This window comes from Echinops telfairi, unplaced genomic scaffold (assembly GCF_000313985.2).
Source record: "Echinops telfairi isolate 266 unplaced genomic scaffold, ASM31398v2 ScPeMD7_23;HRSCAF=83, whole genome shotgun sequence".
Taxonomy (NCBI): Eukaryota; Metazoa; Chordata; class Mammalia; order Afrosoricida; family Tenrecidae; genus Echinops; species Echinops telfairi.
In genome coordinates this window covers 33,613,759-33,629,812 of record NW_022103920.1, presented here as the reverse complement: position 1 = coordinate 33,629,812, position 16,054 = coordinate 33,613,759, and the positions used below count along the sequence as shown (strand labels likewise).

The window sequence follows — 16,054 nt, the reverse complement described above, 5'->3', positions numbered from 1 at the left end:
TTTACAGGAGTAGAAAACCTCTTCTTTCTCCTGTGGAGTGGCTGGTGGTTTCAAACTGCTGACCTTGTGGTTAGTAGCCTAATGTGTAACCCACTACGCTACCAGGACTAGATTTTTTTTAAGTGGAGTTGAAAAAAAAACTTCCTTCAGAAGAGAACTTGTCTTTCTGAAGCTTATAATTGTCCGGGCTTTTCTTTGGCCCAAGTCCATATTTTAGAAAAAGTAAAATATAACTATATTCAAGAAGACATGCATGGAAAAGTAAGCTTTATTCTCCCTTTTTGTAAAATGAAGACTTTGGATCAGAATTTGAACTGCCCTCTCGTCTTTCCTGGCAATGTCAGAGACTCCTAATCAATTAGAGCCCAAAGGAGGCCCCAGAATCTTCTCTGGGAAGCCACTATCAACATTTGGAATATCCATAAGAGACTAAATTAATCTGCCAGCCCATATAAAATGGTAAATAAAATCAAACAACAGCAACAACAAATGCCACTGTAGTGCAGTGGATTATTTATGCCCAGTCTACCTCTGGTTGGTTTTTGTTATTCCTACTAATGACTTTTCCCTGGTGGGTCTGGGTAAGATGGTGAGGGAAGGTGCTTGGTTCTGTGATTCAGCTGTGAGTGATTGTCATCCTGCTGGGTATAAAGTGAGCCCCTCAGAAGCAGGGGTGGGGGTGGGGGATCTCACTCCCATCAGAGAAGCAAGTCTGCAGTTAAGAGCGTCCTTCAGACTCTGATTCACCTTGCTCTTGAAAAGTGGGGCTTGGCTGCATAGTGAATCTCCGCCTTATTCTTGCACCCACAAAACACACACAATTGCATGCATGCACACAAAATTGAACTGGAAAAAAATCAAATATTTGATACCCTCAGTTAGCTATGGGAACGTAACTCTTCTATGTTTGAACAGTGAGACAAGTGCAAGTTTTTTGTTCTTTTAAGTACTTGAATCAGCTGAGGGAACGCTGTCTCTTCCCACTGCTTGGCGTGCAGATATAATGTCTGGAACTCTTGCCGCTATACTGCACATTGAGGTGTCCATGGTGATCAGAGCCGTAGACTACACAGCAGAAATGGAGGACTTAATCGCTTTTGACACATTGAAAGCATAAACAACACTAGAACTTTCTACCTCTGGATTTAGATTCAGAGAGAGTGAAGTCAATTTTCTACTATGTCTAAGCACCTGTCATTTTATTAAACACAGCAAATCTAATCCTAAAATTTAGCATGTGCCATCAATTATTCATGCCACCTTGCCTCTCTGATATGGATGAAATACAGATGAGAAAAGAATAAATATCAACTGAATTCTTAGGTGTGTTGCAAATATTATTGCCAGAGAAAGACAATTTACATTCATTTCTTCAGTAATCTTTTTAACAAACCTAGTGGGCATTATTTCCCTTTCAACAGATGAAAAAAATGAGACTTGGGAGATGAAGCAGTAAATCCAAGATCACAGAGCAGGGCAATAGACAAGCCAGAATTTAAGCCTAGTTGTTTAGATTAAAAACCCATGATTTGTTTTCATGATACCCTAATGACATATAAAACAAAGTGTGTACTAGGTGTAAAGTACTGCCGAAGAGTACATGGGGCATACTGAACAATGTTTTAAGATACTGCAATATCTGAAGAGGCTTAACCTTGAGTATTCAGGAAAGCCTAAAAAACAAAAACAAAAGTATGATGCCCAAAAGAATTACATAAACTAACAACAATAATGATGTCACAATTCAGGATGTTACTGATTAATACATTACACAGGCAATATTTGGTATATAAGTCAAGAAGAAATGATGATGCTATGTAAGAATACTCTTGTTTTGATTTTCCTGCAGCTGACCTTTAACTATTTATCTGTTTAAACAGACATTCTGGTTAGTGCTGATGGATAGCAGGGCACATCACTCTCAAGAAACTGAGAGCAAAGTACAGGAAATACATGGTATTCCTCAAAAACCGAAATCACTCCGACGGACAGCATGGGTGTAGAGACTCTGAACATATCAGTGACTGCAGAACAAATGGCAACCAGCATTGAGAAAGTTCCACCTCACGCCTGCTGATTTCTACACTGTTTTCCAGATACAGATCATCTTCAGGGGAAGCTACTCACAAAGAAGCAGGATCTTCCCAAAGGGTCCTAATCCTTCTGACAACACTCTTCCCAGGAACTTTGTGGGAAGATGCAGCACTCATTAGATCACAGTGCGATGAAACGTGGCTTGACTGCAACTCTGAAGGCCCTTTCCAATCTCCCCCTGCAACTCTGAGTTGTCAAAAAGAGCTGAAGAAGTACCGGAGGATCAGGTAAAGGGACATTATATCTGCAGTACATACAGAATGAAGTAGTAAGATTATTAGGCCGAATACAAAGTAAATTAGACCAGATTTGGGGAACCGAGATACCCAGTCAAATTTTAAAAATTGGACTTTAATCTACCACACAACTAGAAATAAATCTCAGGTTATACCTGGTGCCATGATGAGCAAAATGATAAAATATGTTAGGGTTACCAACAGCCAGCAGCACTTGGAAGAAATGGATTGGGAGTGAGAGGGGTGGGTGGGTAGCCAGCAACTGGAGATGGAGGAAGAGACGCTGTCCATCCCTGGTGTGTCTCGAGGAGATGTGGGAGGTGGTGAGGAGCACACGCGCAGAGGAGTCAGGAGTGAAAACCATCGCTTACAAAGCGGTCCTGATATCAAACATTTTAAAAGTATAAAAATGTGCAAAAGAATGTCAAACTGCTTACCCCTCCAAGTGGCTGGGAGGGCTAAGGAGAGAACATAATGAAGTCTGGAGCTGAGTGGCACGACTGGCTATTGTGCTCAGGGCATGATCACCTCAGCCCTCAATTCTCTTGATTCTCTCCAAATAGAACCCCGAACAACCTGTGCTTACCAAGTCAAGCAAGAACGAGGCGTGCAGGGGAAACCACAAAATGAGCCCTGAGGCTGTGAGCCTAGGTGTCCGGTACCCACCAATCGGTAGAGCTCAGTGATGCTGATGTCCTCCGGGTCCACCATTGAATACTCTTTCCTGGGCACCAGGTCCAGTCCAAGTTGCCTAGAAAACAAATGGCACAAGGGAGAAAAGAAACCTTTATAGACTGTACGTTAAAGTGGATTCCTTTTACTACGTTGTTTGTTGTTTGCATAGTCGTTGTCTGATCTACCATGTTTTCCTCACTGATGTCTTACTTAACCTCCACGATTTGCAAACATAGTTGAGGCAGTGCGTGTAATGAAGGCTGATCCCTGGGGAGAGCTTCAGAAATGGAAGGTGACAGGGAAGGCCCATCAGAAGAGTCAGGTGGACCTGCTCCTGAAGTATGGACTTCCCCAAGAATGCTTGAAGCCTCCCGACAGGCCGTGCAGTTGCTGCCAACTGTCAGTGACTCCACAGGATGGAGCAGAACTGCCCCACAGTGCTTCCAAGGGGCCATGTGCATAGAAGCGGGTGACCACGTCCTCCTCCCATGTGCTGAACCACTGTACCACCAGGATCCTTCAGTGCTAAAAAGTTTCATCTTTGAGACAGTTTTGACTGTATCACTGTACCTCACTCCCACCCTATCCTGGGAGCTCTTGCCCACAGTCTTTGCTGGAAGGGGCATACAAGCAGCAGACCATCTCCCTTTCTGATCCAGACCTAAGTAGCCCACAAGAGTCCGCCTGATCCAAGGACAAATCTTCCACAGACAGGCTAACAACATGAGTGGCCTCCTATAAAATGCTTTGAACATTGACAGCATCGATGAGATTCCTTCCTTGAGAATTTGAACTGAGAAATTCAGATGGATGGGGGGGCCAAGTATGTGACAAGTGGTTTTCGGAACAAAAACAAGTCTGCAGGAGCAAGATTCGGGTTGGAGGTTCTTGGTGAGAGTCTAGTAGCGCAGCCCTTGGTGCCCTCCAAGAATAGGCAGACTCATGTCACAACAGGAAACCGTTCAAGTTCCTGGGAGCACCTGTCGTGACCTTTGTCTCACCCTTACAGTTTTAAATATTTTTAGAATTTCTTTCTAATAAGAACTCCTGAACACCTCGTGTTTTTTAGGAAAATTTATTAAGATTACTCCTTTGGCATTCTGAAAAAGAACCTTAAGAGCAGACCTCTCTTGGATTCAATTGGCCCAGCATCTCATCAGAAGCCACTCTTTTGATTGGACCTCTTTCACCCTACACCCCAACAAGACTAAGAGAACTAAGAAGACAGGGAACTTGTCATCAGTCATCTGCTGGCGGCCAACACAACCAAAACGAACGTATGGCCTGGAAACCCAGTAGCAATACTTTCTGACTTCCTCTCAGACAACTTGAGACTGAACCCATCCATTCTTGTGGGGTTGTTTTTGTTGCAGATTGGTAACTTAGGAGGCCCCATGTGTGCAGAGCAGAACTGTCCCAGTTTCCTCAGCTGTCGTCTTTGTGAATGCAGCGTGACAAGCCTGTGTTGTCACCTGCGCCACCAGGTGGGCTTCAGCCATCATCCTTCTGGTTATTAGCTGGGCACAAACTGTACCACCCAGGAAACGGAAAAGGAGTCACATTCCGAATTAGTACTTATCTAGAGTACTATTAACCTGCTGCTATCTCGTAGATAACCCTCTAAGAAGAGTGGAACTGCCACACAGCATTTCAAGACTGTAAATCTTTGCAGAAGCATGTAGATGGCCACGCTTTTCAGCCTGAGAGCAACTTGTGGGTTTGAACCGCTCACCTTTCCATGACCCGTTGAATGCTTTACCAGTGCACCACCAGGGTTCCTCAGAGCTCCACATGTGGACAACTAATTCTGAAGGGCAATTTGATGTTGTGGAGCAGGTAAGAGAATTACTTTAATTCACTTTCCATTTAACATTGTCCAATAAGAAAACAAATTTATATTTCAAAGAACAGAACGAGATAGCTGCATCATCCACATGCCACTAAGCCATTTTTAAAATGAGCAGTCAAAAACTGCCAAGAAATCAAGAGTCAGAGCTCAGAAAATTCATAAATTCATAAAATGCATGCATCATTGTTTCACCGATTTACCAACAAATGCCCACAGAACTACCCATAGTGCCAACTTGTGCTCAGTTAAAAGCTGAGTCATAATTAGTCAGAATGAATGTTTCTCACACCTTCGTCCTTCCCTTTTGCCATCGCATTCTTTCTAAAATCGGAAACAGCATGATCTTCTGGCCCGATTCACCTTTCTGTTGTCTTCGATAAGCTAAGTTCATAGTTTCCTTTTTATGTAAAAGCACCCCTTTAAATGCGGACCAAAAGAAAAACTGAAGAGCAGTTTCAAAATAATAAAGGAACATATGAAAGAACACTCAGGCAGCCTTCAGACCCAACAGCCAAAGTCCTCTCCAGCAAGTCCAGGGGCTCTGCCGGCCGATCTCCTTCTCAGGAGAGAACAGTGTGTTTTGAATCATATTGCCCTGAAGAGACCCATGGACTTCCTCTGGTTCAGCTTATTCCCTCGAAAGACAAGGAAGTCAAGTCAAGGATGCCTCAGGAATGTGCCGCTGGTCTGTAAGAAGCAGCGTTACTAGCTCCAACCTTCTGCTGCCACTCCACAGCTCCACTTACTTCAGTTCAGTGTGAATTGTCTCTAGAGAAAGAATTGGCGCTCCTTCACCTACAAGGAACCCTGCATGTGCAGTGAGGAACCCATTGGTCTGTTAACCAAAGAAGTCATCCGTTCCATCCGACCAGCTGCTCCAGGAGGGGAAAAACGAAGCAGCTGTCTTCCTTAAACATCTACAGCCTCCAAAACCCGCCGAGAGGTTCTACTCCATTCTGCAGAACTGCTCTGAGTCAGAGTGGCACTCAATGGCTGCGGGTGCTTTACCTACTGTCTGTGTGTGGGAACGGCATGTCCCACGCAACATAGTCTAAAAGGGCTCCGTGGTGGAACAGGTTCAGAATTAGGAGTTGGTTCCCCTTGTCACCTCATTGGGTATCAGAACTGGCTTCTGAGAGAGCATCTTCCTTGGTTAGGAGACGTGCTGCCGTAGCCTTAACTTGATGCTCCCAAATTCTGGAAGAGAAGAATCCCTCCCGGGCACAAAGGTGTCTGTCCTTTGCTTCTTTCCTGCCTCCTTCTCTCCTCTCCCACCCCATGACCCTGCCCAGGTCCAAAGAGCACGTGGAATTTGGGTGTTGAGGGCCCTGTTGTCTCCCTAAAGTTAAGCCTAATGAAAGGCTAGGATCATGGTCAAAGTTGGCTTCTTCTAATCTCTCGCCCATATATTCATATTCAAAGTTAGTGGAGACATCAACCTCGGCCAGAGGTTTACTAGATGAAATCTACTACTTAAAGTGCCAGACAGTTATTTTAAATTAGTCACCTTTCAGTTTTATTTAAAAGTGAATCTTGAACAAAAGCATCCTTTTTCTGAATTTCAGTGGGACATGCACAGCGGGCTACCCAGGGTTGGTCCTCGCCTCCTGGTGTACCTGCCATACAACTTTCAAAGACGGTGAACACTTGCATCTGCCCCCAGCTTCCCGGTGACCTATTGTCATGAGAAGCATGAACTCATGCAAGTCACAGGATATGGTGAAGTGAAATGTCTTAATATGGCTCTTCTGTTCAGGCCTCTGTAATTCCCACCAAATGATTAGGGGAGACTGTGTAAACAGGGTATGTGAAGTGGCAGAGGCCAAGACCAGATGTAGCAGAGACCATGCCAAACCAAGACCTGAGGCTGTAGCAAGGAGGCCATTAGACAGAGCAAAGGAATAGTGTGAAGACAGGACAGTGAGGAAGAGCAGCAGGGGGGCTTCCTGGCCCATGGAGGCAGAGGACAAGCAATCATGTGGCTGAGGAGCAGAGAAAGGGACTTGGCTGCTGGCTGAGAAGAGGTGTTACAATGGATGAATGACTGAATCCTTACTGTTTTCCGATCCTGGCTTATCGTAACCTGCTAACGTCCCTAATAAACCCCCATCATAGTGGGTATGTGTAGAGCCATGGCAGTGTATTACCGAACCCAGCAGAGAAGCAGAGTGCTGGGGAAGGACCAGTGAATGCCAGAATACGGTACAGAAAGATGGAGGCTGGAGGTGTGTCTGACCTCTGCCTAGTTGGCCTTCAGTTAATATGGAGATGGATTCTCCTCCTCCCTTGTGTAGCCAGAGGAGGTCAGATGTGCCCCCTGCATTGTTTTTGCATATGCCAAACCTCAAACCCGTTGCTTAAAATGAAATCCCATTTTCATCAGAAGCCACAAGGGTTGGGTCCACTGTGAGGTAATTGGTTTTCTGTGAGAATGAGCACACTCCAAGACCACACGGGGAACTAGCAAACAAACCATGAAACGGTGCCCGTACCAGCCCATCAATACCAGTTTGTCCTAAGTCCCCCAAAGGAAAAGTGGAAAAGCCCCCACATGCTGTCTTCTGGAGATGTCACCAGCCCCCTGGGAATGTCTGTGACATTTCTGTTGTATCCAACCCACAGGGGACAGGGCCTGCACTGAGCAGTACTCACTCATTGCCCCAGTCGAGGCGGGCAGTAATGTGGCGCTTCACGTCCTTCATGCGGTCGTGGGTAAGGTGGCCCACCAGCACCTGGCGCCGCAGATCCAGGATCTCATTCATGATGTGCCACAGCCGGTGGAAGAGATCACCTTCGTTCCTCTGGACAACAGGCAAATTGGAGACGGTGAGTGGTGGGGTAGACAAAGAGGAAGGAGAGGGAGCAGATCCTGCTGACCCCTCCTGTGCCTGCCACTGTCTGATGGTCCAGGGAATCTCCTTCAATAGACTTGCTCTATGGCTGTAGCACGTCTCACTTACGACTCAGGGCATACGCTCCCATACAAGTCTTTTCAAGGCATGGAAACAGAACACTCTTGTGAGTAGCAGTGTGATGCCTGTGTCCTCCACTGGCTGGCAGCTCCCAGCAACCATGGCTGGTCTGTGTTGTGGAGCCCCAGCATCCAGTGAGAGAGGGGGGGGGGGGGAATACCTCGATTTATAGGGTCTTGTGTTCGTGGAACTACTAAATCTTTGTAGAACTGCCCCTGTAAGTTTCCAAGACTGTACTCTTGACGGGGCTCCGGTATGCCACAGGCCTGGCTGCACACATGCTCTCTGAGAATACAATCACAGCCCCAACTGGTATGACACCCAGTCATAATGTTAGGATTCTTTAAAAACTGGCTGGGTAGGAAGACTATAAAAGAATGTAAAAAATGCCTTAGATCTGTTGTGAAATGAAGAGAGTAGGGGACAGCATTGCATACTTGGTTAAAAGAATATCTTAATAAAAACCTGCCACATGTAAGATATGTAACAAAAGTTAATTGTGAAAATTGAGTGTTTTGGAAAATGAGCACATTTATTTGCCTTAAAATGGAAACTATCCAGTTTTGGGTGTCAATGTCGACAGTGGCTTTATACTAACCCCAGGGTCAGTAAACAAATGAAACTTTTCGATGAGATGGGGGAATAAAAATGACCTAAGAAAATCCTAAGGAAAATATAAATACAACACCCAGCCTAGGGTCTATATGTCAATCCAAAATGGCAGGTGTGTTTCTCCTAGACTTGGGGTGGTTACATATTTTAATTAGTTTTAAAGACTGTTAAAAGATTACAAAAAGCAACTAGTCATTCTCCAGCCTTGTGCTTCTATGTTAAATACTCATCTATACCAAGGGCCTTTGAAATGTGTGTAGAGAATTTCCCTTGGGCTTTAATCCCGTTCTTCACAAACTCTTTGAAGCCCCTTTGAGTTCTCTCATATGCAGCCCACAACTTACAAGATGTTATTGCCCTCCTCTACGAGCTGCCAGTGGAAAAGTGAGGTGCCCTAAAACCATCAGGAGAAAAAAATGTGGGCGCAAATACACTCAAGCATGACAATTTTGAATCAAAACACTTGGCACATACGGTCAAGAGAAGACCAAAAGGTTTGCCCTGGCCTAAACTGCCTCATTCATAATCTCCCATATCTGATTCCTGCAGGACATTCACCCTGGACGATCATGCCAGTAGCCAGGAAAGCGCTGAGATCTCTCAGGAAGAAGGCTGGCTCCCAGAGTTTACAACAGGTACATTTTCAAACCAGGTGTGTCTCCGCGAATTGACAGATGCCTACATCCTCAAAAGCAGGCAAAAGTAACAAGGTAAGGGATTGCCAGAGGAACAAATTCAACTGTGTTCCTCACCAGCAGCGACATCAAAGAAAAAGTGCTGGTGCTCTCGTTCATCACCCAACTATTTTCAGAATTCTCTTGCTGGGCATTGGGAATGCAGTGGTTTAAATGTTTCAGCTAGCGTGCCCCCCACCCCATGTTAGTGTCATGCACATTGTTATTGGCGCCGAAGCCACGCTTGGATTTTTCAACCTTTTCAAGCCAAATTTTAAAAAGAGGCAGAGAGCTTGTTCATCGCAAGTCCCTGGTGACAGGTCCTTGAGGTCACAGTGACTTTGACTTTGCAGAGATCTCAACCCGACAAAGTGTCAATTCTACATTTCATCGAAGACTGCTGTGTGGATTTCAGTAGTAACTCCTCAAAAATCACCATCAGTTTCAAAGTCAGAGACACCCCAACATCAAAACGGTTTCATCAGACTGTTAAAGGTTTGCTTGGCTCAGTGAAACAGCCTGTGCCAGTTAAGATGTAGCGGGCCATAAAAACTGCCACCTGGTGCCGATGGCCCTCATGCATTTGGGTTCTCTGTTGGCCGGCCCGTTTGTGTCTGGATTGGCACGATAGATTTCTGTCCGTTTAATTCAAGTCGTCACATGAGTAAGCTCTAAGTTTCTTAACAAATGAAAGAAGCAAGAGCCATCATCTTCCTGAAAGCTTTACTGCCTCCCAGCTACAGCACAGACAATGGTTCAGAGTGAGGAGAGGATAAGAATCAGATCAGATTCACTTTTCCATCACTCTGTGCCGCAATGTCCTCACTTGAAGGTGGGGCAGGTAACAGTTAATATCTCACTGCATGGGTTTGGAATTAAAGGAGAAATTATATGGAATGTACTTCCTACCTTTAGGGACCTGGCACAAACTAAGTGTTCAATCAAGTAATCAGTTATAATAAATAAGTAAACATATACAGACATCCATAATACCTCTCCTCCACCCATAAAACTGATTATGTGCCCCTCACCCCTGCAAATTCCTTGTGCTAGTATATTAAGGACAATGACAATGATTCTGGCTAAGACGTTTACCATTTAGACTCATTGTCATCAAGCCGACTCTGATTCACAGTGATGAACCAGGCTGTAAATCTTAACAGAAGCAGTTAATCCTCTTTCTCACACAGAGCCGCGGCTGGATTTAACCCAGTGACTTCAAGTTAGGCATCATCATTTATAATGTACTTAAATTCTTTATAGAATGAAAATAAAGGCAGCAGAAGGGAGAGATGGGGGGTGGCAAAATGGAGGGGTTAACCCCCAAAATTAATTAATTAATTAAAATTGCTTCGGGGGGGTGGGGGGGCCACACCTCCAGTTTCTTTACCCCTCCGATCTAAATATTGGTCTGCATGACTTAAAAAGGAAGAAAAGTAAAACTGAAGTGAACTTGGATTTTTCAATGACATACAAGGTCATTTCAAACATAAAAAAATACATATGTATATAATAAAATATAATTTAAAACGAATGCTATGTTGAACGTTAAGTTTCTTTCCCTCTGATAATATTCAGCAGGCCTACCCCCTCCCTAAAACATTCAATTTGACGAGATGCCAGAAATATAATCATTTATATTGTAGCACATTTGCTCAGTAGACACGCGGTTATGACAAGACTGTCTTACTCAGATCTGCGTGTTGCTTTCCCTGAGGAGTGCTACTGATTTACTGCAGGTGTTCAGATACTGTTGTTGCTACCTGCTGACCAGTCAACTCTGAGTCATGACGACCCGCTGTGTACAGAACACAACTGCTCAAGCAGTGTCTGAAGACTGATGTTTCCGAGGCAGACAGACTATCAGGGCAGCCTCTAGAAGAGCCAGCCTCTGGATGTATTGCAACCACCACCCTTTTGACAGCTTCACCATTTCTGCCACCCAAAGATAATCAGGTATTTGCTGATGTGCATTCATGCTGAGCTGCTAATTGAAAGGTTGGTGGTTCTCTCCCAGGGAGGGGCTGTTGAGTTCAAATTGCCAACCATTTGGTTACCAGGCAAATGCTTAACCACTGTGTCACCAAGAGCCAAAAACCTGCAGAGCATTTCTGCCACATGATGCTTCGATGGAATCACCAAGACGTAACAATTACAATAATTCCTGTGCAAATGTTCAGATGTTTCTGAAAACAACTCTACCACAATAATTATGTTATTAAAAGTTACTTACGACATAGAGTTGCTTCCACATGGTGCCCCAGTCTCTTAACGTGGATGTCATTTCTGTGATAACTGAGTCTTCAGTGGGAATAATCATTTCAAACTGTCTGTGAAATCAAGAAAGAAAAATAAAGGACATATGCAAATGTCAGAGAATACCAGAAAGGTGTTTACTTGTGTTTCATGAACTATGCCAATGCATTTGACTGTGTGGACCATAATAAACTGTGGATGACCTTGAGGTGAATGGGGATTCCTGAATACTTCATTGTACTCATTCAGAGCTTGTACATAGATCAAGAGGAAGTTGTGTGAACAGATGAAGGAAATACTGAATGATTTAAAATCAGAAAAGGTGTGCATCAGGGTTATATCATTCCACCATACATGTTCAATCTATATACCAAGCAAATCATCAGAGAGCTGGATCATATGAAAAAGAGTGCAGCATCAGTATTGGAAGAAGGCTTATGAACAACCTAAAATATGCAGTTGACACAACCTTGCTTGCTGAAAATGAGGAAGAATACAAGCACTTGGTGAAGATCAAGGATTATAGCCTTCAGTATGGATTACAACTCAAGGTAAGGAAGACCAAAATCCTCACACGTGGACCAATATGTAACATCATGACAAATGAAGAAAAAGTTGAAGTTGTCAAGGAATTTATCTTACTTGGATCCACAATCAGTTCTCATAGAAGCAGAAGTCAAGAGATCAAAATGCCTATTTCACTAGGAAAATATGCTGCACAAGACCTCTTTAGAGTATCGGAAGAGCAAGGATGTTATCGGTACTCTGAGGATTAAAGTCCACTTGACACAAGTCATAGTATTCTCCATTGCATCATATGCATGTGAAAATTGGACACTAAATAAAGAAGGCCTAAGAATAGATGTGTTTGAATTGTGGTGCTGGAGAAAAATATCAAAGTACCGTGAACTGCTAAAAGGACAACCAGATCTGATTGAAAGAGAAGTAAATCCAGAGTGCTCCTTAGAAGCAAGGATGGCAAGACTTTGTCTGACCTATTTTGGACATGTGGCTATTGTCAGGAGAGACCAGCACCTGGAGAATAACACGGTGTTGGCATTGCGGAGGGGGAGTGAAAGAGAGAAAGACCCTTGACGAGATGGACTGACACAGTGGCTGCGTCCAGGGGATCAGGCACAGGAGCAATTAATAGTGAGGATGGCGCAGGAGCCTGCAGCGTTTCATTCCATTGTGCTGAGGATCCTTATGGGTTGGTACCAACTCACTGGCACCTAACAACAGCAAATGTCATAGAGACAACATCCGGGCTTTTAGTACCCGAACAGATCACTGCACAGTGAGCTGAATGGATAGATATACTGAATTGGACCGTCATGTGGACTACTATTCTGCAATGACAAATTGAAGAGTCTGATTTAGAAGTACCCCAAATCATGTCTGAGGACTTTGAAACCATATCAGTGGCATAGCAGCCATATCAATGACCTACCTGGCTAATCTTACACAGTCACAAACTGCCCTCAAAGAGAGCCTTAATGAGATGGACTGACACAGTAGCTGAACGATGGTCTCACACCCAGCAGCGATTGTGAGGGTGGAGCAGGACAGGGAATCACTATTACTCAGAACCAACTAGATGGAGCCTAATGACCAAGTAGCAACAATAGGTCAGGTGAGAAAGCAGGCTTCCACCTCACTTCGGATCGTATCATACCACAACAAATAGCAAAGTTTACCCAGACAGGTCAGATAGTATCATACCACAACAAATAGCAAAGTTTACCCAGACAGGTCATCACGGTGAGGCGGGGCAGAGGATTTTCAGAAAGTTCTGTTCCAGCCAAGGCTTGACCCCCTAGGCAGCAACTCATTTAACCTCTTGAGCCCCAAAGCCCTCATCCATAAAATGAGGTCAGTGGGCTACATCAACTCCAAAGTGACATTTGCTTTTCACGCCAAGCGAGTGAAACACTTGTTCAATCATCAGGATGTAATAACTGCACAAGGACAACTTCCAAAGAAGCTCAAGGTTCTAAATAACTAGAGATGCAGAAACTGGATAAACACTCACATGATTACTTTAATATCCCCTCCAGTTTTTGTAAATGGGGCCATGAGAAAGGATTAGTACAAATAGAAATGTTATCATGCATTACCAAACTTATCAAGCACTTTGATCAGGAAGATTTGAATTTCCATTCCAGAATGGTCTTCTCTATGGTAACAGAGTCTTCCAATTTCCTGTCTGAGAGTCAGAAACTGTACTTGGGAAATGTTCAACCCAACATCTAATATTTACTCTGGTCCTGCTGTTTAGACAGATAAAACGATGAGGGGATGGGGGGGGGGGGCCTTGAAAAGTTAATTTGTCCTCTGGATCAAGATGGATTGGCCCAGTAGCTGCCAGCCTGGGCTCAAACATAAGAACCCTGGTGGAGATGGCACAGGGCTGGCAATGTTTGGCTCCGTTGTGGTGAGTGGGGAAGGACTCAATGGCACCTACCAACAACCTCGTCACATCTTTCAGGAGCTCTGGTGCTGTACCGGGAAGCATTTGAAGACTAACCAAAATGAAGGTGGTCTGGAGCCACTCGGTTCGGTGGGTGAAAACCTTGGAGCTCTATTCCCGGGAAAGATGACATCATAGGAAACCCATGGGCCAGGTGTGTTGTCAAAGGAGGCTCTCCTGAGTCGGTATCTACTGACCAGCTCTGAACAACACCCTCCTATCTTTGCATACAATACGCTCTTTTTGCTTATCTCTGGTTTCATTTTGGTAAAAAGAATTTTTTATAAAGAATTCTTTTTTCTTTTTAAAGAATCTTAAAAAAATTATTTCCCTTTCTGTGTAGATTAGATTATGTTACCATGGCTCCTAAATATATACACAACTATATTAATGGATGGCTATCTTCGATATTCAAGTGTATTTTTCTCATTGACATATCGAATAGAGAGAAGCACATGATGTTAGTTATCTGATTGAGGGAAAATCATTTCTTAGCATGCGGCAAATAATTGTCCGTTGTTCCTTTTTGATGTTATGCCCCCAGTATGCATAACTGTCATTTGTGAGATCTTCAGGGCAGCAAGAACTAAAATCCCTACGTTCCCTGTCTTCTTTTATTTTCCTGCACACATGCCCATTCTCTGAAGACTAAGCACAGCTGAAAGCACAAAGCCAGGATTTAAAAACTAGGAATCACAGTAAACATGAACTGTGGCACAGACAGACCCTTTTAATAAGCCAACACATGACCTCTGCAAATGATAGCATGTTTCGTTTGCTTTTGAAGTAGCTGTTGCAATTTAAATGATGAATATTCTGAGATGGAGATTATAAAATAATCCTAAGCAAAGTCAAGTAGGTATAACAATGAATTTCCAGGGAAACTTGACAACCTACGTAACATTTAAAAGCAGCGTAGCCTCGGTGGGAATTACACAGTACAGACTTGGCCTCACGGCTCACAGGCTACAATTTAATTTAAGGACTCCTGTCAGTCTGACTTGCTCTAAAAGCTTGCAGGGGCTGGGGCAGGAATATGGTGGGGACATACAGGGGGAAGAACCATAAAGACAGACACTTCAGTCTTAGGGAGTTGATTTGGTATTTTCCAAGCAAAATGTAAAAATTTAAGAAGCACAAAATTGGCATTTTAGGCAAGGCCATTGTTTCCTATAAATCATATCAAACCCCATATCCACATCCAATCTGTCTTAAGTGGTTGCCCCGGAAGTTATCATTTGTTTAACTCATCTGGGCTGTGCTCTCTGTAGCTATTCCATCCTAGTGGACCATAAAGGGTCAATCAAGTTAAAACAAGGCATGCAACAGCATGATCCTGAAGGAGATTCTTCTCTGGGGAAGTTATCCCTGCTGTTGGGTTTCCTTCTGACTCATGACAAGCCTATGTGACAGAGTCAAACTGCTCCAGAAACCCTTGGCTGTCACTCTTAGAGGACTTGATCACAGTCTCTCTTCCTCAGAGCTATATTGTATGGGTTCAAAACACCAGCCTATCAGCAGCCGAGCACTTAACCCATTGCACCAGCAGAGTTCCTTAGACATAAGTTCCCATTTCCCCTTATCCCAGCCCCTGGTGACCACTAATAATAACGCTTTGTCCCTATAGATTTGCCTGTTCTCGATATTTCATGTAAGTGGGACCACACAATATGTACCCTTTTGCATCTGACCTACTGAACTGAGTACAATGTTCTCAAGGTTCATCCTAGTAACAATCACTAACATGGGGCCTTCAAGTGTTTTTAGGCTAAAATTTATTTTCCACTTAACAGTCCCATATCTAGGCTATCATTGGATAACAATTAAATAAATAAATAAGGTATAGCTATGCCCCAGAGCTCTCTTGCTCTTCCTTGCTGTCTGGTGCTCAGCATGCCAATAAAACCTGATGTCAGGTAGGGACTCATACCCAAATCATAAACTTATGCACAATTCTGAGGTTCCTTTATCCTAAACATATATTTCCTTGGGGTTCAGGGAATGAGTCAGAGATTAAGGGTAAACAAAACAAAAAATTAAAACAAAACAAAACTGTGACCCACTCCAATCTAGGAAGCTTTATGGATTGAATGTCCATATAAACAAATATGTAGGAATCCTAACCCCTGGGACTAGGGTTTCTTCATTAATTAATGAGGTCATAGAGTATGTTTTAAACCGAATTACATCTGATTGTTAAAAAGAGGGGCATGGAC

The 16,054-nt window shown here is 43.7% G+C and overlaps 1 protein-coding gene across 1 annotated transcript in view; it reads right to left on the bottom strand.

Moving 5' to 3' along the window:
* DOCK4 (dedicator of cytokinesis 4) overlaps positions 1–16,054 on the bottom strand; it is a 503,583-nt gene that overhangs the window by 244,755 nt on the left and 242,774 nt on the right. Inside the window, exons 5-7 of the mRNA XM_045288941.1 lie at positions 11,346–11,442; positions 7,507–7,655; positions 2,997–3,081 (exon numbers count right to left, since the gene is read on the bottom strand). Coding sequence (XP_045144876.1) covers positions 2,997–3,081; positions 7,507–7,655; positions 11,346–11,442 — 331 coding nt within the window. The remainder of the gene's footprint in view (positions 1–2,996; positions 3,082–7,506; positions 7,656–11,345; positions 11,443–16,054) is intronic.